Raw genomic sequence first — 23,540 nt, 5'->3', positions numbered from 1 at the left:
CCTGCCCTCATCTTCCATGCCCCTCATCTAAGCTCCCCCCCCATTTCCCTTCTACCGTCTCCTGCCTCCCCTCTTCGTTCTCCCCATCTCCATCCTCCTTACTGGTGTCTCTGTCTCCTATTGCTCCCCTTCTCTCCCCAAACACCTCAGCCTACCATGCCTCAGCCCCCATCCTCTGGTAGGTGGAAGCGTCTATCCTACTAAAGCTGCAGATTCCAATCTGCCAGGTACTTTGGCCCCAGAACTGGGGAAGTCACCCTATTTGGGGAAAGCCGGGAGGGAGTCTTGGCGCCTCTGCTCAGAGCCAAGGAGCCAGAGTCCACTCAGCTCAAAGGTCTGAAGACTAGCTGAGTGCTCTCCCAGTAAGTATCTCATAACTGCCTTCACAGTGCTGTCATCATGAGACCGACTGGCTTTGGTTCCTTGATTCTGGCAAGATGTGGGGCCTAGATGAATCGAGGTGGAAAAGTCAGCAAATCAGTCTGGGAGCCTAAGAGAAGGGGTCAAGGGCTGAAGGGGAGCGGGGAGCCTGGAGAAATGTGCTTGAGACGGGCTGGAGGGGATGGAGTGGGAAAATGTGCTTAGAAGAGAGATTCTTCTCTTCTTAGGGATCTTGTATGGGTGTTCTCAAAAGGCAGCTGGGCATTCCAGGTAAATTCCAGGGGTGAATTATGGGGGGCAGGGAAGGGATTGCACCGGTTATATCTGGCAGAGGTCTAGAGCTCAGGCTTGGATGGGGACAGGATGCGGGGAAGGCTGCTTAGAACCTATCTGGATGGGTATCTGTCCCGGTGGTATCCTCAGCCTGGCATACACACTTCCTGCCCAATCCCAGCTTGGGAACTGAAGGCTCAGGAAAGTCTCTAAAGGGCAGGACTGCTGGAAAAGTTTTCTTGCCCAAAGAAAGGGAAGAGGAAGGAAAGGATGCCCATCCCTCGTCCTGCCAGGCACCACCCCAGAGCACCCAGAGCCCCACCACCAGGCTCGTCTGATGACTCCAAGAGCAGGTTGCCTCCCATAGTCTGGCTAGCACCAAGCAATGAGTGTTCTTGGCATGTCAAAGGACTAAGAAGGCCTTTTTTAAAAAAGAAAAACCCTAGCATAGTTGCTCTGAGGGCAAGCAAACACCCCAGAGGGTAACATGGGTTGCTGGATGATGGGGAGATGTCCTCCTTCATCTGAGAAATGCTGGTCTTTTCCATTCCTCTTTCCCAAACACTATCAATGTCCTCTTTGGGGCTCCCTGCAGGGTATGGGATCCACAGATGCCTGCAGGCACACGGGCATGAGCTGGCACACATGAGTGGGCACAGACCCACCGTCTCTGGCCTTTGAGGGCTTCTGACCCCTGCGTTCTGGGCTCTCTCACAACCTCTTCCTCTTCCCCTACCTCTTGAAGTGTGGGAGTGGCAAGAGGAAATAGGTTATATTGTGGGTTTTAGAGACCAGAAGCCTTGTGGGGCATGAGAGCACTGCATGATGGGAGGAGAGAGAGGAAAGACCGGGCTCCCACCACTCAGGATCTCCTCTCAAAGCCCCCTGGGCACCACCGTGGGCAGCTGATTTCCTGGGAGTCTCCAGTTCTTAGGACCCAAGTTGGGGGGGGGAGTCAATCGCCTCTTCCCAGGGTGAGGGGAGAAGCGATGCCGTCTCTCTGCAGTGGGTTTAGTCACTTCCTCTCCCCTTACCCCACAACCTCAGTGTGATCCCTCGCTGGGGCTCAGCCATTGTCTCCTCCCCCCGGCTCCCATCTGGCTTCTTTCTTTGCTTTCTCAGACATGGCGCTGACCGTGGATGTAATAGGGCCTTCGCCCTGGGGCTTCCGCATCACTGGGGGCAGAGATTTCCACATGCCCATCGTGGTGTCCAAGGTAAGGGCCGGCTCCTCCGGGGTAACACTAGGAGGCAAATTGGCATCACAGGCAGATGAGATCATTTAGGCAAAGGGCTTTGCCAGCCCTAAATCAACCTATAAATGTTATCGATTATTCTCAAGAGTAAACACCTGATGGTACTGTACCCCCACTCTTAGCTGCTCAGCGACCTTAAAAAAATCTGTATCTGGAAATGACTGAAGGGGAGGGGTGCCATTGCTCTGGAAATAAAGGGTGTGTATTTTGGTCCAGGCTTCCAGGGAATTACAAGTGTCTAACTATAGAGCCTGTTCTCGGTCTCCCTCTCCCCCTAATCATTGGTAACTCTCTTGGGTGATTATTATGGTGAGAGGCCCAGAGATCAGGGTTAGTGCTCTGGAGGATCCTTTAGTGCCGTCTTCCCAGCCCCCCAATCTGGGCACAAGACTGAGTAGTCCTCGTTGCAAGTTATTCAAGAAGCTATTGGCCCAAACTATCCCTGTGCCTGAAATGTCACCATCAGAAATGAGGTCTTTAGGAATTTTCTCCTATTGGGAGCCCTCTATGGAAATGCAGCTCTCCCTGGGACGATGGTACCTGAACCTGATCGGCTGAAGCCTTATGTGGGAGGGGGGGCGGTTTCCTGAAGGTCAGCTGAGAACAAGGCCTTGAGAAACAGGGCAGAAAAATAAATTAATTGAAAAAAAAAAAAAAGAAAGAAACAGGGCAGAAAAATAAATAAATTATTTTTTTAAAAAAAGAAAAAGAAAGAAAGAAACAGGGCAGGAGGGATGCCCAGGAAGGATAAGACTCGCAGAATGTGGAGGTGGGAGGTGTTGGGGATATATTTTTACAGTTTGGGGGGAAAGGAGAGGGAGTAGCTCCATACCCTCAGCGGAGCCCCGTCTGACCTCTCCTCGTCCTCTGAAGGTGACTGAGCGGGGAAGAGCCGAAGCTGCGGACCTCCGCCCTGGGGACGTCATCGTGGCCATCAATGGGGAGAGTGCGGGGGGCATGCTTCATGCCGAGGCCCAGAGTAAGATCAGACAGAGCCCGTCCCCTCTGCGGCTGCAGCTGAACAGGTAGTCTGGGGGCCCCTCTCTACCGAATGAGATTAGTGTCTTGTCCTGCATGCTCGGGGGTCTCCGGGAGGCTCGGAGGGGCTTCCTCCTTTGGCATAGGGCCCTCCTTCCTCAGGGAGCTTCTGGCCAGAGGCAGTGTTGGGGCCCCTTGGTCAGAGGGTGAAGGAGGTAGGGAAGCCGGGTGGGCGCCTCTATTCCTGTAAACTCATGGAGGGTGGGTGCTCCCAACCTAGGTGTGCAGCTCTGGGCAGGGCAGGGCGGGTTGGCATCAGGCACCCGGTTGCCCAGGTTTGACTGGTTCCTAGGAGCGTGCAGGGCGTGAGCATGGGCGGGCTATGTGGCTTCCTCGGGAGTAAGGGGGAAGCAGCCAGGATTTGGTGGCTCTCCTGGGCTGGGGTCTCTAGGGGTCACGATGGGCATCTCCCTGCCGTCGCCTCCCTCTCTCCTCCCTTTCCCGGCTCTTCTCTCTCCTCCCAGCTTCGGTGTTATCACCTCCGGGGGGGGGGGTACGGTGGGGTGTCGGGCCTGAGGGCAGGGGTTATGGGGGAGACAGGTGGCTGGTCTGACTCAGAGGCCAGGAATGTGGAGACATCCCCGAGCCCGGAGATCACTCTGGGAGGAGCTCCCTTTGGCCTGAGTCACGGCTGCGGTCCGTATCATCTCCTTGGGGAGAGGGCACAGGTCTGCCCCTCCATGCCTCCTCCTCTCCTGGGCAGGAAGCCGCCGTGATCTCCAGGGGCCACGCCGGCTGGCCACACTGGGTAGACCTGATGGCCCTCTGCGGCTGCCATCCTTGGTTTCTTCCAGCCACTCCTTCGTGCCTTTCTGGGCTGCGAGTGTTTACAGAAGTGGTTCCTGAGGCCGGGAAGGGCCTCATGGCATCTGGGAATAGGACCAAAATCCACAGCAGGCAACAGGCTGAGCAGGGGTGGGGGAGTCAGAGCATGATCTAGCCTCCCCCTCGGGTCCCCCCCAGGGCTGGTGAGCCCTCAGCCAAGTCCCTCAGGACTCCGGGGCGGCACCTGGCCGGTCAGTCCCCCCTTTCCTGCTGAACCCAGTTCCCTGCCCTCCTGACCCAGCCCCACCCCCTCTTCCCTCTTAGGGTTCGCTTCTGTGGGAATCAGAAACCCTTCAGCGGAGAAGGGGTACAGGGGGCATTCTCTGGGGGGCCATTGCCCTGATTCTGCCTCCTCTGCTCCCCTCTCCCCCTCCCCTGAAGTGGCTGGAAGATGTGGCGGTAGATGAGGTTTCTTTCCCCCTTCCTGCGTAAGGATGGATGTGGTGGTGCTTAGAACGAGGCGGCGCGGGGCGGGGAGGGGGTCACCTCCTTCCTCCCCCCAGACACCCCACCCCCAGCCCTTATCCTTGGCCCGGCTCCTGGCCCCTTAAGGACTTCCAGTTCTCAGTTCAAGACTGATGCCTGAGCCTAGAGAAGAATCTAGAAGGGGTGTCCGGAACAGGGCTGAAGTAAGGGTTGGGGTGTGCCCGGGTGGCACTAGCCTATCGAAGCATAGATGGCCTCAGCATACATACAGAGACAGTCAGGTGGCAGAGCGGGCAGAGCTGTACTTGGAGTCAGAAGTCCCGAGTGCAAATCCTGACTCGGACACTTACTAGCTGGGTGGCCCTGAGCAAATTGCTTGATGGATGCCTGCCTCCATTTCCCTGATTGTAAAATAGGCATAGTAATAGCACCTACCTCCCAGGATTGTTGTAAGGATCAAAGGAGATAATAGACGTAAAATTCATTCCATAAATGCTAGAATCTAATTTTATTAACAGTCTCATTTGAGCCTCAGAGCTGGGCCATGAGCCTCACAGGATGAAGTTCTAGCATCCTTGTTTTACAGATAAAGATGACAGAAAGGTTCTGTGGCCCTCGCCCTGGCCAGCCTATTTCCTTTGAAGTCCCCTTCCTGGGACTAAGGACTCAGGACTTGATAAAGGGTTGAGCCAGAAATTGGGCGAAGACTTCTGTTTGGGACAGGGTTTCCCTCTGACATACAATGGAAGGAAAAGAAAGATCATCAGACTGGGAGTGGAAAGACCTAGGTTCTTCCTAGCTCTGTCACTGATTGTGTGACCTTGGGCAAGTCACTTTCAATTTCTGAATAAAAAAATCAATATTGTTTAAAATTCAGTAAAAAGATAAAAGCAGTAGTGGGGATTTCCAATTCAAATTCATTCAGCCCATCCTGTTCAGCCCTGTGTTGGAGACCCCACCAGGGTGAATGAGAGAGAGAGAGAGAGAGAGAGAGGTGAATAAAACGCTCACAAAAAGCTTACTAAGCCATCTAAGTATGAAAGTGCAGAGAGAGACAGAAATCAACTGCTTTGGCCGAGGGTGACCCTCTGGCCAAGGGCCAGACAAGACGATGGGGCACGGAGTGTGAAATAAGAGGATCTGACTTTTAGTTTCAGCTCTTCCTGCGTGACCTCAAGCAAATCATTTCACCGTTCAGTATCCTTATCTAAAATGAGGGGGTTGGACTTTAAGGTCCCCTCCTTTGAGGGGTGATCCCTAAGGTCCTGACCCGCTTTGATATTTGAAGATCTTCCCCATCATTCTCTTCCTTCTCCCATTCCCCAGGTCCCGGGCATCCTCTCCTGGACAAGCCAACGGTGGGAGTTCCCTGGAATGGGCCCCCTGTTTCCAGGTGAGACATCCGGCTCCCCATCCCCGTCCTGCCCACAGGGGCCTTGGGAGTCCTTCCTAAAAGTCTCCTCGGCCTGGAATCTAATCTTTTCTCTCTCCAGAACCCCATGAGGACCAGAACTGACAGCCAGACCTCCCTCCGGTCCTCTTACTCCAGTCCAGCCTCCCTGAGCCCTCCACCATCTCGAAGTTCTTTTTCCACTCCACCCCCTGCCACCTTCCACACCCTGCCGGGAGAGACGGTGACTGGCAGCAGGTGAGAGTCGGGAGCCGAGGCCACCTGGGTCCAGTTTCACATTTAATTGGCTGGAAACCTCTGTTGTTTTAGCCTCTGTTTTCAGCCCCTTCTCCCATAATTCTTATAGGGGAATGGGTAGCCTTTGTCCTGACTTTAGCCCCCGTCCGTGCTAAGGGAACCAGGGCCAAACACCTCTGTTATTCTCTCCAGTTTCCAGAGCTTGTCCTGTTCCCCGGCTCCCGTCCCTGCCGAACACCTGAACTCTCGGGGCCATCTGAGCAGCCGGCAGGTAAGGAGGAGACGGGCAGGGCGGGATGCTGGGGAGAGCGAGGCATGGGTTGCCACGGTACCACCTGGGCTCGGCTCGCTCCAGGACTCCAGGGGCTGGGGCAGCCCTCTGGGGGAGAGAGGGCTGTTCTCCCACTTTTGCCCCCATGGGATGGGTTCTTTTGTGCCAGGGCTGTTCATGACCTCCCCTCAGTTTTCTCAATTCCCGAAAGCCTCAGCCCCCACACTTGTTGGCTTCCTCCTTCCTTTTGTGTTTCTCTTGGGCTGAGAGTGAAATAGTTTTGCTGCTGTTATTGGGACGCTTCCCTTTTGGCTCCCACTCCATCTCCTGAGAAATTCTTCCCCCGGTCCAAGTATCCCCCTCCCCCTCGCACCACTTCCCACCCCGCGCTGCAGGGCTTGTTCTTCCTCATTCTAACCCTGCTTCTCTATTTTTTCATAGTTTAGACAGTCCCTGGCATGGGCCTATCCCTCCTGGGCCAGGTTCTGACTCCACGGACGTCCTGTATACAATGTGCATTCTGTCCCTTTACCTCCCTCCTTTTGACCGGCCTTCCGTGGAGGGCGAGGGTGCTATTGGGATGGACTTCAGCTGTTGGGGGGCGAGAGACATGGGACCCAGCTGCTGGGGTCAGGGGAGCGGTGTCCGGCGGCTAGCCCCCAGAGCTGGCCTCCCATGGGGCCGAGGGTTTCTGGGGATGGAGGATGGGGCAGAAGGGCCAGGCTTTTGTGAGAAGAGTTTGACTAGGTTGGTCAAACGGCTGATTAAAGACGAGGACCACCATGATGCAGGAGGCTGTCAGGGATGGTCCAGGGGCAGCTAGGTGGCTCAGTGGATAGACTGCCAGGTTCACAGTCAGCTCAGATCGGTCCTCAGATACTTCCCAGCTGTGTGACCCTGGACAAGTCAATTAACCCCTTTTGCCTGGCCCTTGCCTTTCTGTCTTAGAATTGTTACTAAGATGGAAAGTAAAGATTTTTTTTTAGACATGTTCTCTCTTTTCAAGACTTTTATTTTGAATTTAGTTGTTTGTCTTTTGTTTCAAGGAGAACTGTGTGGCGCAGTGGATAGAGTGCTAGACCTGGAGACAGGAATACTCATCTTTATGAGTTCAAATCCCACCTCAGACACTTCCTAGCCATGTGACCCTGAGCGAGTCACCTAACCCTATTTACCTCACTTTCTTCATCTGTAAAATGCACTGGAAGGGGAAATGGCAAACCACTTCAGTTTCTTTTTTCAAGAAACTACCAAATTGGGGGAGGGGGGCAGCTGGGTAGCTCAGTGGATTGAGAGCCAGGCCTAGAGACAGGAGGTCCTAGGTTCAAATCCGGCCTCAGACACTTCCCAGCTGTGTGACCCTGGGCAAGTCACTTGACCCCCATTGCCTATCCTTACCACTCTTCCACCTAAGAGCCAATACACAGAAGTTAAGGGTTTAAAAAAAGAAAAGAAAAGAAACTACCAATTGGGGTCACAACGAGTCAAACACAACTGAAAACAATTAATCACAAAAAAAAAATGAAGTTTACTAGAAATTCAGGGAAGGGAGAGCTCTCTGAGAGGTCAGGAGAGGCTTTGTGGAAGATGTAGGACTTGATCTGAGCCTTGAAAGTTAAGTAAAAAAAAAAGTAGGAAGAGATGTTGGACTAGGGAGGTGGAAAGTGTGAGGAGAGAGCATGAATAAAGGTAGGAATGAAGTTTATGGATTGGGAGAGCATGAGCAAACTAGCCTGAAAGGAGTTAGAGGCTATATAGAGAGGGATTAGGGAGAAATGGAAGCTAAGGGCAGAGAGGCCAGGGGAGTGGGGTGGGATTAGCCCAGAGAGGTTTCTAGGGTTTGGAAGATGCCTCTGCTTTGGCCCTCTGAGATTCCCCTGGAGCCCTGGCGTCCTAGAGAAGCTTCAACTAAGACGAGGTGGCTGGAGCTTTGTCCTAGAGCAACAAATTTCAAGGATAACACATGCAGTTTGTTAGCAATGTAGAATCATAAAGCTTAGCATCTAGTGACCAAGATTGATTAGTTAAAATAGAAAGCTCTCTGGAGGTGGGCTGGGGTGGATTTCTCCCCTGTCCCATCCTGCCATTCAGCAGTGCCTTGGAATTGGTATCTTGAGGTCTACATCTTCCCTTTGGGGGCATGTCTCTTCTCTCCAATAGGGGACATGCTTTCTGTGCTTATCCCAGGCACCGGCTGTGGTGTGATGTGGTATGGTGGATAGAAAGCTGGGTTCTGAGTCAGGAAGACCCGAGTTCAAGCCCTGCTCCAGACACTTGCTAGTTCTGTGACTCTGGACAAGTCACTTAATCTCTGTCTGCCCCATTTTCTTTGCCTGTAAAATTTTTTGCCTGAAAAAGGAAGGGAAGGAAAGGAGGGGGGAAGAAAGAAGGATGAATGGAAGGAAAAAGGGAGAGTAGGAAAGGAGGGAGAAAAGGAAGGATGAATGGAAGGAAAAAGAGAGGGAAAGAAAGAAGGAGGAAGGGAAAAATGAAAGATGAATGGAAGGAAAAAGGGAGGGAAGGAAAGAATAATAATGGCACCTACCTCTGAAGGGTATTATGAGGGTCAAATGAGGTAGACTTTAAAATGCTGGTAAATGCTATCTTTTAAAATTATTATTAATTATATTTACACATTATATTTGCATCTATTATATTTATTATTAATAATAATAACAACAGTTGCCATTATTGTTGGCCCCAAATTCCTACGTAAGGCCCTGGGTCCAACTGTCTCACAAGGACCAAGTGTCTTTTTCTTTCTTTTTTTTTTTTTTTTAACCTTTATTTTCTGTCTTAGTATCAATTCCAAGAGAAAAGAGTGGCAAGGCCTAGGCAATCGGAGTTAATTGACTTGCCCAGGGTCACACAGCTAGGAGGTACCTGAAGACAGATCTGAACTGACTCTAGGTCTGGTAGTCTATCCACTGAACACCTAGTGGCCCCGAGATTATATCCCTTAGAGTCTCCTGCTTCATGGTGGTCAGTCTTTAATCAACCATTTGACCAACCTAATTGAATCAAATTTGAACCCAAGTCCTCCTGACTCCAGGCGTAGAACTCTAGCCAAGTTCCAGAGTTAAAATCTGGGGTGCTGTCGTGTAACTATGTGAATTTGGGGAAGAAGGCAGGGCGTTTCTGCGGAATGGGGCTTGGTATGTTATTCTGGTCCAACCTCGGCTTTGGGACCACCTCCCCGTGTTGCCCTAAACAAGTCTCCCCTCTCTATCTGGACATTGAGGACCAGGCTAGCTCCCTCACGGAACTCCCCCTGATGCCCCGAGAGGCTCAGTGGATGGGGACTTTGGCTGGGCAGCCAAGGGACGGACAGGCATTTTTCTGTAGACAGGAGGCTGCTGCTTGAGCATCATCCATAGTCAGGGCTTAGAGAGGCCCCTGGGAAGGAAGGGAAGCTGATTTATTTTAGGTGCTGCTGATGAGATAAAAAGGGAAGAAGAAAGGGAAGGAAACAAACTTGTATTAAGCCCCACCTATGTGCCAGGCACTGTGCTAAGGGTTTTACAAATATCATCTTGTTTTATTTTCAGGACAACCCTGGGAATTAGGTGCTGCTATTATCTTTCACGCTATTCTATTTCACAAATGAGGACATTGAGGCATCTAGAGGTGAAGTGACTTGCCCAGGGTCACACAGCTAGCGAGCGTCTGAGGCTGGATTTGAACTGACTTCTAGGCATCTATAGGGCCCCTAGGAGGTGAAGTGGAGAGAGCCCTGGGCTTAGAATCAGGAAGAATCATGAGTTCAAATCCAGCCTCTGACACTTGCTAGCCGTGTGACCCTAGGCAAGTCAGTGAACCCTGTTTGCCTCAGTTTCTTTATCTGTAAAATGAACTTGAGGAGGAAATTGTAAACCACTCCAGTATTTTTGCCAAGAAAACCCCAGATGGGATAGGAAGAGTCAGATCTGACTGACATGACTGAAACAACTCCTTGACTCTGTGGTATCCATCTAGCAGATTCAGAAGTGTCCAATTTCACTGGTAGAAGAGATCTCAAAGCATCAAAGATTTGGAGCCAGAAAGGACCTCAGAGGTCATCCCGGCCACCCCCCAACCCCATTTTACAAATGAGCAGATTGAGGTAGCCAGAAGATCAGGGTCACATTGCTGGCAAGTGTCTGAGGTAGAATTCAAACTCTGGTCTTCCTTCCTCCAAGCCCAGAACACGTATCCCACTATACTATATTGCCTCGAGTCGTGGTGAGTCCATCTAGTGAGGCAGGCATCCCAGGCACGGCATCTTGGTGGCGGGAGTCCCATGCCGATAGGGACTTGGACCAAAGCTGTCCTGTGGTCTAAAGGCCAGCTTGAGGCATCACCTCTCCCTCTTTGCCCTGGCTCCCTGCCAAACCAGGCACATCTTACGCCTAAAATATCTTCCCCTCCAAGAAATCTTTCCTGCCTCTCCCTGTTCTCCTTGGCTTTTTTTTGTTTTGTTTTGTTTTTAGACCCTTAACTTCTGTGTATTGTCTCATAGGTGGAAGATTGGTAAGGGTGGGCAATGGGGGTCAAGTGACTTGCCCAGGGTCACACAGCTGGGAAGTGTCTGAGGCCAGATTTGAACCTAGGACCTCCCGTCTCTAGGCCTGGCTCTCAATCCACTGAGCTACCCAGCTGCCCCTCTCCTTGGCTTTTATTATTCTCCTTTTTCAAATTCTACTCATCCTTTGAGCCCCTGAAAGCCTTGCCAGATCACCCTGGTCCAACTGGATCTCTGTTTTTCTCCTTTAATAGCAACTGTCATCTGCACAATGATTTATAGTTTGTGAAAAAGATCACATTTTTTCCCCTCGACAACCCTGTGAGGCTAAGTATGGCAGGTATTATTATGCCCATTTTATAGATGAGGAAACTAAGGCCAGAGCAATTAAATTACTTATCTGTGGTCACTTAACTATATGTGTTCCAGAGGCAATATTTCTTTCCATAACACCACACTGCCTCAAAATAAACAACCAGCTCCTTTTCATCTTGGCTTTTTCCCTAGAGAACCCGGGCACCTTCTTGGTGGATTGGCACCCCTAAAATGACAGAGGTACCAATGAGTTACCACTCCAGGGTTCTCAACTGTATCTCAGAGACATCTAGTGACCATGAATGGCCTTGGTCTAAGATAGGAGACTCTTTCTTCTTCTTCTTCTTTTAATCCTTACCATCCATCATAGAATCAATACTATGTTTTGGTTCCAAGGCAGAAGAGCAGCAAGAGTTGGGTAATGGGGGTTAAGTGACTTGCCCAAGGTCACACAGCAAGCAAGTATCTGAGGCTAGATTTGAAACCAGGACCTCCTGTCTCTAGGCTTGGCTCTCACTCCATTGAGCCAACCGACTGCTTCTGGAGATTCTTCTAATCCTTTTCCTCTCCCCCACACCAGCTCTGTGATATTTATTATCTGCAGAATGATGGGGCTGGACAAAGTGGTCCCTTCCAACCTTGACCTTCTGAGATACTGATACCCATTGATACTCTCTCTGCCAGTTTCACAGGGGAGAGATAAGCGGCCCCAAAGCCTGTGGGAGTCAACTTGAGCGACAGATATTTTGTAAGGGAGCAGTGCAGGGACCTGCTACTCCAGCCTTAGGGTATAGAACATACCCAGACAGACCCTAGAGAGTTCAAGCGTTCACCCCCACCCCAAGCCTGGAGCACTAGGTCTGAGATCAGAGAACCTGGTTTCACATTCCTCCCTCTGAAAGCTTATAGCCTTGGTGACCTCAGATAAGTCACTTAAACAGACCTGTCACTTAATTTCTCTAAGTCTCATCCTTCTTGACTGTAAAATGAGAGAGGTAGACTCAGTGGCCTCCAAAGTTCTTTCCAGCTTGGGAATAAAAGAGAGGGGCCTTCTTGGAGCTATTGGGAATGAATGTGGAAAGTGCTGAGGCCTGAGAGTCAAAAATCTGCGTGGTGGGCCTTAGGAAGAAAGGAAAAAAAGGAGGGAAGGAAAGAAGGAAGGAAGGATGACTAGAAGGAAAAAGGGAAGGCAGGAAAGAGGGAGGGAGAAAGGAGAATAAAATGAAGGGAAGAAAAGAAGGAGTGAGGGAAAGAAAAAAGGATGAATGAATGGAAGAAGGGAAGGAAGGAAAGAAGGAAGGATGGAGGGAAGGAAAGAAGAGGGAGGGAAAGAGGGAAGGAAAGAAGGAAGAGAAATGGAAGGGAAAAGGGAGGGAAGGAAAGAAGGAAGGATGAATGGAAAGAAAAAGGGAAGGAAGGAAAGAGGAAAGGAAGAAAGGGAGAAAGGAGAATAAAAGGAAGGGAAGAAAAGAAGGAATGAGGAAAAGAATGAAGGATGAATGAATGTAAGGAAAAAGGGAAGGAAGGATGGAGGAAAGGAGTGGGAGGGAAAGAAGGAAGGATGAATGAATGGAAGGAAAAAGGAAAGAAGGAAGATAAATGGAAGGGAAGAAAAGGAGGAGGGAGGGAAAAAGGGAAGGAAAGAAGGAAGGATGAATGAAAGGAAAAAGGGAGGGAAGGAAGGAAAATTGGGGGAAATAAGGGAGGAGGGAAAGAATAACAGAAAGGTGGGAAGGGAGGAAACAAGCATTTATTAAACCCTTACTGTATGCCATGCATTGTATTAAGGACGTTAGTTATTCTCTCAATTGATCTTCACAACAATCCTGGGAGGTAGACTATTATCTCCATTTTACAACTGAGGTAACTGAGGCAGGTCAAGGTTAAATGATTTGCCCAGGGTCACACATCTAAGTGTCTGACACTGGATTTGAACTCAGGTCTTTCTGATTCTAGGTACAGTACTCAATCCACTGTACGCCCTCTACCCCCAAATAATACTCCCTATGGGTCTCAGTTTCCTCCTCTGTAAAAGGAAAGAAGTGGTGTCCCAGGTGCCCTCCAGCTTGGACACTGAATGAGTCTCTTAATGGAAGGTGGCCCTTCCCTGTGCCTGGGGAATGCCAGTTTTCTTGGTCAGCGAGAAAGCCGTGCCCTCTAGTGTTTAGCAGGAGAACGAGCTGGCTGGATAGGAGAAAGGGGTGTGCCCGCCCCGGCTGACCCATCCTCTTCCTGCTCCTCCTTCCTCTAGGCTGGGCTGGGTCGAGCTGGCGACTCTGCGGTCTGGGTGCTGCCGCCCTCCCCTGGGGGCTTCCGAGGTTCCCAGTCCTCCAGCCCCAAAAGATCCTCTAGTCCCAAGCGCAGGTACAGGGAGTGAACCTTGGGAGCCAGGGGGAGGGGAGGGGAGAGCCTGGGGACCCCGGGGTGGGGTGAGGAGGAGCAGGGTGGGGTGAAGGCTTTCACTTTAAGCAGCTCCCCGGGATGACCAGCCTTTTGGTGCCCCCTCCGACCTCCCCCAGCCTCCATTTCCTCCATACCTCCATCCTCTGATTCCTGCCTCCCTCTCCGCAGTGTGGACTTTGAAGGGGGAGGGCATATCCTCGAGGAAGATTCGGAGGTCTTCAAGATGTTACAGGAGAACCTGGAGGCTCGGACCGCCCCAAGGCAGTCCAGTTCCTTCAGGATGCTTCAGGAGGCCCTGGAGGCAGAGGAGAAAGGTAAGGGCTGAAGAAGGCCTTGGGTTTGGGGAGGAGAATCCCCAGGAGCCCAGAGCGCACAATTCTTCAGCCTACTAAATCCCCACCATCTATCCCTTCACCCCAATTCGGCACACGCTAGGATCGCCGTACCCTCCCTCCATCTCGCTCTCCCCCACAATGATGGTGAGCCACCACCGCCATGTTTAAGAACCGAGAGTTCCCCTTATCTGAAACAGTCTCTTGCCCGTCCGTCTCCCTCTTCCTGCCCTTACTTCCCCCCCTGCTCTTTGTACACAGGCCTCGACCTAGGGCCCCTGGGCCTTCTCCCCTCTTTGCCTTCTGTCGAGCCCTCGTGGAGCCACTTCAACTCTCTGTTGGCCTCTTCTTGGAGCCTCTGAGCTCTTATCACGATTTCATCCTGCTGAGCCTCTGCCTTGGCTCCTCCCGCCATCTGCTGCCTTCACCCCCATCCCCACCACGTGCTTGTCACCGAGGCAGAGAGAGCCAGAGGTTCCCCTGGACCCTCACGGTCACCCCCTTCATCGGCTCCCAGGCCCATTCCCTGGGGTGGCTCTTCCAGACCTTTCCATCCCTGGCTCCCGATCCCCCCACTCTCAGCTGAGAACCTTCAAATTGGCGACCCTTTGGGCTGAATTCCTTGCTCTCTCCTCTTCATCTCTCATCTCCTTTGCCTTCTGCCACCTCTGACACACAAAGAGATGACCTTTATGAAAGCTCACCCCTCTACCCACCCGAGTGATCTCATCCCACCCCGTTTCCTCCAGCGGATCACCCCGTCTGGCTACTGGCTTCTTCCCTACTGCCTACAAACATCCAAGGCTCCCCTTCCTCAAAAAGATGCTCACTGGACCCTTTTGTTCCTTCTGCTTATGGTCCTGTTTCTCTTCTGTTCTTCATGGCCAAACTCATTGAAGAGGCAATGATGCCTCCATTTCACTCTCACTCACCGTTAACCCTTTATAATCCAGCTTCCAGTGAAACTGTGCTCTCTCCAAAATACCAGTGATCTTTCTCTCTCTTTATAAACCCTTACCTTCTGTCTCAGAATCACTACTAAGTGCTGGTTCCGAGGCAGAGGAAGTGATAAGGGCTAGGCATTTGGGGTTATGACTTGCCTGGCATCACGGTGTCTTTGGCCAGATTTGAATCCAGGATCTTTCTTGTCCAGGTCTGGCTCTCTGTCCCCTGAGCCACCTATCTGCCCCTCCAGGGATCTCTTCATTAACCAGTTCAGTGGTCTTTTCTCAAACTTCATTTTTCCTGACCTCTGTGCAGCCTTCGACCCTGCTGATCACCCTCTTCTCCTTAACATTCCCTTCTCTCTAGGTTTTTGGACCACCGCTGCCCCCTGGCTCTCCTCCTACTTATCAGACCACTCTCTCTGTCTCCTGTGCTCCATCCTTATCCACATCTTCCCTTTTAACTGTAGGTGTCCCTCCCGGGCCCACTTCTCTTCTCCTTCTATACTACACTTGGAGATCTCATCAGCGTCCATAGATTTAATTTAATTACCACCTTATGCTAATGATTCTCAGATCTACCTTTCCTGTTTTAATGTCTCCTTTGACCTCCAATCTGTGTCTCCTGCTGCCTCTCAGACACCTCAGATTGTCTTACTATGTCCAAAGCAGAACTCCTTATCTTTCCCCCTAAATCCTCCTCTCCAACTACCTCCTCTATTCCTATAGAAGGCATCACCATCTTCCTGGGCTTACCACCTAGGAGTTATCCTAGATTCCTCACTCTCTCTCACCCCCCCCCCCCCCCCGCCATATCCAAGCTCATGACCAGTCCATTTCACTTTTGCAATATCTCTTGACTCCCTCCCTCCTGTCCTCTGACACTGCCCCCACTCATCACCTCATACCTGGACTGCTGCCTGTCTGGAGTCTCTCCCTGGCCCAGCCATCCCCCCCATTCAGCCACTAAAGTGATTTCCCTAAAGCACAGGTTCTGACTGTGTTACTCCTCTACTCAATAAACTCCACTGGCTCCCTATCACCTCCAGGATCAAATACAAATTCCTCTGTTGTACAAAGCTCTTCATAACCTAGCCTCCTCACATACAACCCCTAAACAAAAAAACAAACTTACCCGTCTCCTTCCCTTCCAGTCTTCTTACAGCCACATAATCTTTGATCTGATGATACTCGTCTCCTGGTGTTTCATGAATAATACATTCCAGTCCTCTGCTCTGGGCATTTTCTGTGGTTGTCTTCCATGTCTAGAGTGCCTTCTCTTTTCTTTCTTTCTTTCTTTCTTTCTTTCTTTCTTTCTTTCTTTCTTTAACCCTTACCTTCCGTCTTGGAGTCAATACTATGTAGGCAGAAGAGTGTTAAGGGCTAGACAATGGGGGTTAAGTGACTTGCCCAGGGTCACACAGCTGGGAAGTGTCTGAGGCCAGATTTGAACCTAGGACCTACTGTCTCTAGGTCTGGCTGTCAATCCACTGAGCTACCCATCTGCCCCCATCCCGTTTCTTAACCTTTTCATTTTCTTCAAATTCCTTCAAACCCCAATTAAAATCCTATCTTCTACAGGAAATATTTCCCAACTCTTCCTCCAAGTAATTATTTCTGTGCCTTCCTTTGTTAATTATTTCCTGTTCATCTCGATCACAGATAGCTTGTTTGTCCATATTTGTTTGCTTCTTGTCTCCCCCATTAGATGGTGAGCTCCTTGAGGACAGGAACAGTTTTTAGCCTTTTTTGTGTCCTCAGTACAGTGCCTGGCATAGAGTAGTTCCTTCATAAATGTTTATTGACTGATTGATCTCTGATATAATAGTAATATTAATAAATGATGCTAATGATAAATAGTAATATTAATAAATAAATGATAATGATAATAAGCACTGACTATGTTCCAGCCACCGTGCTTAGTGTTGAGATAAAGGGCCAATAGAAAATAAAGGCTGTGGTGGGATCGTGGAGGGTCCTGAATGCAAAGTGGAGACATTCAGGAGGCCAAGGAAGACACATGAAACAGTTAACTAAAATAAGGCAGTGTGTGATTTCATGTTCAAATGGATGAGCTTGGTGAGGTAGGTCTGGGGCATTAGTCTGTAAAGGGAATTCTCTGGTGCAGAAGGGGAGTTGACCCTTGGCACTGTCTTTCTTTCTTTAGATGGCACTTCTGCTTTCCTGCCCAGCTCACTGAGTCCCCTGGCCTCCCGGCCAGCTGGTACGGCCCAGACCACACCGCCCAGACTTTTCACCTGTGAGAAGTGCAACACCAACATCACGTGAGTGGCTGCTGGCAATGGAGGATCGGGGTGGTGGTTCTGGGGAAGAGCAGGCACTCGTCTCTGAGAGAATTGGGGTGCCACTCAGGCCTCTTCAAAACTGGCTGTCTTCAGTCTTGGAACTCGTGGCAGGGTGAGGCAAAGTTAGAAGAGAGACCTGCTTGTTTGGGGGGGCTTAAGCCCCTAATTTTTAGCCCCCCAAATTTCAGTTCTGAGGGAACATCTTTATTACCTTGTCTCTTTCTCCTCTCTTTCCTTCTCTTCTCCTTCTCCTTCAGAATGTCAATCAATAAGCACTAAAAGGTCAGGCACTATTCTAAGCCCTAGGGCTACAAAGAAGGGCAAAAATGCCCCTATTGGGTTAGGTGGCTTGGTGAATAGAGAACCAGGCCTGGAGGTGGTAAGTCTTGGGTTCAAAACTGGCCTCAGCCGCTTCCTAGCTGTGCCATCCTGGGCACACTTAATCCCAATTGCCCAGCCCTCATCTCTCTTCTACCTAGGAAACCAATACTTAGTATTGATGCTAGACTGAAGATAAGGGTTTTAAAAAACAAAGAAACAAAAAAACCAGCCCTTGTTCTCGAGGAGCTCACAGGTACATAAATGAATGCATACACAATGCAGGCACTAAATGGTAACCTTTGAGGCCCTTGCAGCTGAGAAAACCCAGAAAGGCTTCCCGCAGAAGGTGGCATTGGGCTAAGGCTTGAAAAAAGCCAGAAATTCTAAGAGATGGTGATTGAGGAAGGACAGTGGTCCAGGCGTGGGGTATTAGTGCAAAAACCATGGAGATAAAAGGTGGAGGAGGCTAATGTCACTGGATCATGGACTCTCTGGAGGGAGTCAAGAAGCCTGGAAGGCTTGCAAAGAGCTTTAAATCCCAAATAAAAATTTTCTATTTGATTCTAGAACTAAGAGTGAGCCACTGGCCTTTGAGGAGTGTTGTGACATGGCCAGACCTGCACTTTAGTGGCTGAGTAGATAATGATGGGCTGGTGTGTGGAGAGAGGAAGGGCTTTAGCCCCTGGGGGGATCAGGAAAGCCTTTTTGTGTGACAAGAGGGCACTAGAGCTGAGTTTCCAAGGAAACCAGGGATTTACTCTGAGTGAATGAATTCCAGGCATGAGGGACAGCCAGTGCCTAGCCACAGAGATGGAATATAGAGTGTCCTGTGCAAGTCACAGAAAAAAGCCATTTTAGTTGGACTATAGAACTTGGGAGTGGAAATAAAAATGTAGAAGAGTTCTGCACACCTAGGTTGGAGCTGTGTTGTAAAAGGCTTTAAAAAGCCAGAGGAGGGAATAATAGATGTGAAAATAATTTCAGTAGTATAAAGCTTTCTGTGCAAGGTCACGAGTATTATTTTTTCTTTGAAGGACTTTATTTCTGAATTTCTCTTCTTCTCTATCAGAATACTTCTCACAGCTATTCCCTTCTATTGTACTTTTTCTCTGTCCTTTTTCTCCTTCTTAAATGGGGTCGAAAGTGGACTCCCTAAGCAAGAAAATCACCACAGTCCCTGCCTCAAGCTTTGCTTAACCTTTTCGAGGAGGAGAACCACTTTTCATTTCTCTGAAGTCTCAAGATTTCTAGGGGTATGTGGGCACGAGCCTGTGTGGTTGTTTTTTGGGGGGCAGGGTTTGTGCTCCTGAATGGGTTAGGGCAATGTTGCTCCTCTTTTGTGAATCCTGGAAAGTTCTGGAGAGGTAGACAAGGATCATTTTTTAGATTTACCAATAGACGTGGGTTTTCTGGTTGGGGATTGCTGCTAGTAGACTGACATGATCATCCCTTTGGGCAAAGGAACCGGGGCCCCAAACAATCGTTCCAATTATGTTTTTTTTTTTATAACCTTTCTCCTCCCTTCCCCATACATCACCCTTACCCGGCTTACTGCCTCCTGCATTGTTGGTGTTACTGATTAGTAACATTTCCTCCCTCCTCCTGCAGGAACCAGGCTGTACGGATACAGGATGGGCGGTATCGACACCCTGGCTGCTATACCTGTTTGGACTGTGGGCTAAACCTGAAGATGCGGGGCCACTTCTGGGTGGGTGATGAGTTGTATTGTGAGAAGCATGCCCGACAGCGCTACTCAGCCCAACATGCCCTCAGCGCCCACTCCTGAAGGGCTTTCTTCCCTCTCCCCTATGCCTCCACTTTTCACCTGAGGAACTCTGCTGGGGGTCTGCGCCAATGGAAGGGTTGTATGGTGGTGGGTAGTGGGCACCTGGGAGCTCTTGGGGACTGAGCTTGGGGACCATTTTGGGGGGTTGGAATATTTTTCTTTTCTGCCACGTGCTCTCCATCTCCAGGGGTAGGCAGTAAGGACAGGCTCTTGAGCCCCATTTAGAAACTTAAAGTTTTCCCTGACAAAGTGGGGACCGTGCCACAGGGCGAGCTGTGCACCAGATACTGAGCTCTGGGTCATACATGGGGTGAGGACTGAGTGGGTCACAGTGCCAGGCTAAAAATAATTCACTTTGAAAGACATTGTGTGTAAAAATATGACATATATATTCCTGTATAAATAAAGTAGATGATGCTGTATCTTCCTTTTGGCCCTCTTCCCTTCCAGTATCTTCTCTGTTTGATCTCAAGCTCCAAAATCACATGGAAAGAGTACTTCATGTTCATTAAGTATGAATAGGTTGACAAGCTGGTTTCCTTCTGACACCGGGAACTCAGGTAGATGTGAGCCCTGGTTGACTCTTGAGAGAAGCGAATCTTCAAGTGTGGGGGAAAGTTGGTGCCAAAAGCATGGGTAAGAAGGTCTTGGAACAAACTATGCCGGTGCCAGTTTCTTAGTTGGTGAATCAGGCCCAGAGTAGGTATCCATCACTAGTCGGTCCCCAAATATTTGTAGCAGCTCTTTGTGATGGCAAAGAACTGGAAATCGAGGGGATGTCCTTCAGCTGGGTAACTGTTGAACACGCTGTGGTACATGCTCGTGATGGAATCCAGCTGCCCCATAAGAAATGATGAGTAGATTAATTTTTAAAAACTCTTGGAAAGAACTACATGAGATAATGAGTAGAAGAAACAAGTAGAACCAAGGGAACACTGTATCTAGCTACAGACTGAATATTTGAAGAATGACTTGTGAATGTTCACCTCCAGAGAATGAACTGAGAAGGAGAAACATGTAAGAAAGGCATAATTTATATATTTTGCTAGTTGGTGCCTTCTATGGTGAGAGGAGGGGAGAGAGAGAAGCTGAATTGATTAAATAAATAATTTATATAAAATATTTTCTGTTAAAAAACAAAACAAATAAATAAATTAGTAGTCTTAAAAATGACATCTTCATATAATTTTCATATTATCATATATTTTAGTATTATTATATTATTCATATAATAATTTTTTTAATTTGTTATTATTTTTTAATCCTTACCTTCCACCTTAGACTTAATACTGTGTATTGGCTCCAAGGCAGAAGAGTGGTAAAGGCTAGGCAATAGGGATTAAGTGACTTGTCCAGGGTCACACAGCTAGGAAGTATCTGAGGCCATATTTGGACCTAGAACCTCCCATATCTAGGCCTGGCTCTCATCCACTGTGCTACCAGCTGCCCCCTATATAATGCTTTGAACTTTACATCTTCCTTATGAAATAAGTAGTACAAGGCTTGCTATCATTTTACAAAAGGAGAAGATGCCTGTAGCCATGGAAACTAGTATATGGAGGATTTGAGATTGGAATCTATGTTTCCTGACTCCAAGTCAAATGTTTTTACCACTGTATCATACTGCCTTTGCATTTTATATGGGCTCAATTTGTCCTAAAGGACTCTGTCTGTAATCTCAGTACCTATAGTGAAGACTGGTCATATTGTTATCTTTGTGTATGTATGTATGCATGCATGCATGCACATATCTTATCTATCCGTCCATCTATCCATTCATCCATATTTCAGTAAGGCAATACTTTAGAAAAAATATTTTGGTTTTTCCCTCAATTTCAGGTAAAACCAATTTTGAGCATTTGTTTTTTTTTAATTTTGAGTTCCAAATTCTCTCTTCTCCCCCCTCTCCAAGACTGTAAAAATGTGATACAGATTTTACATGTACAATTGTGTTAAATATTTTTCTATATTAGTCATTTTGTGGAAGAGAACTCAACAACAACAACAAAAGCAAAAAAAAAAAAAAGATGAGGAAAGAAAGTGAAATATGATATGTCTCGGTCTGCATTAAGGTTCCATCAGTTCTTTCTCTGGAGGCAGAATGCATTTTTCAACATGAGTTCTTGAAGATTGTCTTGGATTGCTTTATTGCTGAGACAGGTGTTCTTCATACAATATTGCTCTTACTGTGGACAACGATTCCTGGCTCTCTTACTTTCCTCTGCATCAGTTCATGTAAATCTTTCCAGGGTTTTCTTGGAATCCTCCTGTTTATCATTTCTTATAGTCCAATATATTTCATTACAATCAGAGACCACGACTTGTTCAGCCATTCCCCAATTGATGGGCATCCCCTTGATTTCCAGTTCTTTGCTACCACAAAAAGAGCTGCTATAAATATTTTGGTTCAAATAGGTCCTATTCCCCCCCCACACACACTTTTTTTTAATCTCTTTGGGATACAGACCTACCAGAGGCGATGCCAGATCAAAGGCTATGCACAGTTTTAAAGCCTTTTGAAAATAGTTCCAAATTGCCCTCCACAATGGTTGGGCTAATTTACAACTACGAGCAATGCATTAGTGGCCCAATTTTCCCACATCTCCTCCAACATTTGTCATTTTCCTTTTCTGTCAAATTAGCCAATCCGATAGGTATAAGGCAGCATCTCAGAGAAACTCAATCCTTTTAAGTGAAAGAAACTGAGATGGCTAGTCTTAGCCTACTGATTTATAGGCTTTAACATATATCTATAAGCAAAACAAATATTTAGCGCATATGTAAAACAAACACACATCTTTGTTTTACATACAAGTGTATTTACACACACACACACACACACACACACACACACACACACACGACAGTGTGGCCAGTCCTCACTAAAGTTTATAAACTTGATCATTTTTGTCTAGATTTATGATTTTCCCCACTATGGTGGGGGATCCCGGTGTGGAAACTCTCCACTAATACAAATGAGGAAATAGCTTATAATGTATAGATTATCACTTATATATTATTTTATAATTTATAATTATGTTATAATTTATATACATTTATAAATTATACATTATAATATTATTCTATTTATAATTTATAAGATAGAGAATGGCCCATCTATAAAAAAGTTAAGCAAATTACTCATAGTTATACAGCTTGTATGTATCAGAGGCAAGAACTGAACCCAAGTCTTCCTGATTCCAAAGCCAGGTAGGTATAGCCAGCTATCTTACATATATATACAGAAGACCGTGAGGGGATGTGTGTGAATTCAGTAAAATTGACTTGGTCCTGAATGAGCCACATGATGGATAAACAGAGTTAGAATTGCTGTAAAATAATACCACGTCCTTTATCCAGAGAGCTGTGGTGAAACCACAGTATGAGCAAAACTTCTAGCCCTTGGCATGAGCCATTTGCTTGGGTTTGTGTACTCTAATTGGTCCAGACTCAGATCTAATCCAAAGGAGGCATCGGTATCATTCCTTTGCTGTGGTGCCCAAAGTGCCCTTGCCAGGTAACCACTCTGGCCGGGGTCCAGGCCATCCTAGATGGGTTAGAACTAAAAACATGGAAAGTGAGGTCCAGTTGGGTCATCAGTAAAGCTCAGAAGGTAGCCTCAGACCCAATATTAAGGCCCCAAATAGCTCGTTTAGCCCAGATTTGGGGCCAGGACTTAGTTTCCATTCTGGTTAAGATAGCTTCCCTGGCTCATTCATTATTTGTTGACGCAAAGTTATTAGAATCTAGATGGGCAATACTTAGGATCCTAGATGTGGAAGGGAAAGAGACCTAGACCTCAGCAAACCTTTGGTCCAACCCACTCATTTTTCAGAGGAACTTTTTTAATTAAAATGTTTTTTCAGTTAACAAGTATTTATTTTTTCTCTCTCCTACCTCTCCTCCCACTGCAAAAGAATGAAAAACAAAACTCTTATCACAAATATGCATAGTCAAGGAAAACAGTGCCATTTGGTTACCTCCAAAAATGTGTCTCTCATTCTACATGAGTCTGTGAACTCTTTTAGGAGGTAGGAGTAGCATTCTTAGTCATTGGTCCTTTGAAATCTTATTGGATCATTTCATTGGTCAGAGTCTTAAGACTTTAAAACTTGTTCATTTTTGTACCATTGTTATAAAATAAGTCATTCTTCTGTCTTTTTTCATTTCATTCTTCATCAGTTCATACAAGTTCCCAGCTTTCCCTAAAACAGTCCCTTTCATTATTTATATAGCAAGAGTATTCTTTTTTTTTTAAACCTTTACCTTCCATCTTAGAATCAATACTAAATATTGGTTCCGAGGCAGAAGAACTTTAAGGGATAAGTCATGGGGGTTAAGTGACTTACCCAGGGTCACACAGCTAGTAAGTGTCTGAGGCCAGATTTGAACCCAGGATCTCCCATATAGAGGACTGGCTCTCTATCCACTGAGCCACCTAGCTGTCCCCTAGCAATAGTATTCTGTTCCATTCATGAAACATAACTTGTGTAGCCATTCACTAATATATGGGC

The 23,540-nt window shown here is 48.0% G+C and overlaps 1 protein-coding gene across 3 annotated transcripts; it reads left to right on the top strand.

Annotated features, from left to right (window-relative positions):
- Nucleotides 1–1,760: 1,760 nt before the first annotated feature.
- PDLIM2 (PDZ and LIM domain 2) lies at nucleotides 1,761–19,453 on the top strand. 3 transcript variants are annotated; one of them, XM_044663483.1, is made up of 9 exons: nucleotides 1,761–1,871; nucleotides 2,784–2,935; nucleotides 5,526–5,592; nucleotides 5,693–5,847; nucleotides 6,040–6,118; nucleotides 13,186–13,292; nucleotides 13,506–13,651; nucleotides 16,781–16,898; nucleotides 18,849–19,453. In XM_044663483.1, the coding sequence occupies exons 1-9, from the start codon at nucleotides 1,779–1,781 to the stop codon at nucleotides 19,024–19,026; spliced, it is 1,095 nt and encodes a 364-aa protein (XP_044519418.1). In that variant the 5' UTR covers nucleotides 1,761–1,778; the 3' UTR covers nucleotides 19,027–19,453. The 3 variants fall into 3 exon arrangements, with proteins under 3 accessions (XP_044519418.1, XP_044519417.1, XP_044519419.1); XM_044663482.1 differs by having other exon boundaries at nucleotides 1,762–1,871; nucleotides 13,186–13,298; XM_044663484.1 differs by lacking the exon at nucleotides 1,761–1,871 and having other exon boundaries at nucleotides 2,580–2,935; nucleotides 13,186–13,298.
- The last annotated feature ends 4,087 nt before the right edge of the window (nucleotides 19,454–23,540 follow it).

Source organism: Gracilinanus agilis, chromosome 2 (assembly GCF_016433145.1).
Source record: "Gracilinanus agilis isolate LMUSP501 chromosome 2, AgileGrace, whole genome shotgun sequence".
Taxonomy (NCBI): domain Eukaryota; kingdom Metazoa; phylum Chordata; class Mammalia; order Didelphimorphia; family Didelphidae; genus Gracilinanus; species Gracilinanus agilis.
This window is presented reverse-complemented; position numbering and strand designations above follow the sequence as displayed.

Excerpts from the sequence above, each read along its gene's own strand:
- PDLIM2 (XM_044663482.1), top strand. The coding sequence starts at position 1,779 with ATGGCGCTGACCGTGGATGTAATAGGGCCTTCGCCCTGGGGCTTCCGC. Across the intron at positions 5,593-5,692 it reads AATGGGCCCCCTGTTTCCAG|AACCCCATGAGGACCAGAAC; the intron begins GTGAGACATCCG and ends TTCTCTCTCCAG. Across the intron at positions 13,652-16,780 it reads CCTGGAGGCAGAGGAGAAAG|ATGGCACTTCTGCTTTCCTG; the intron begins GTAAGGGCTGAA and ends TTCTTTCTTTAG.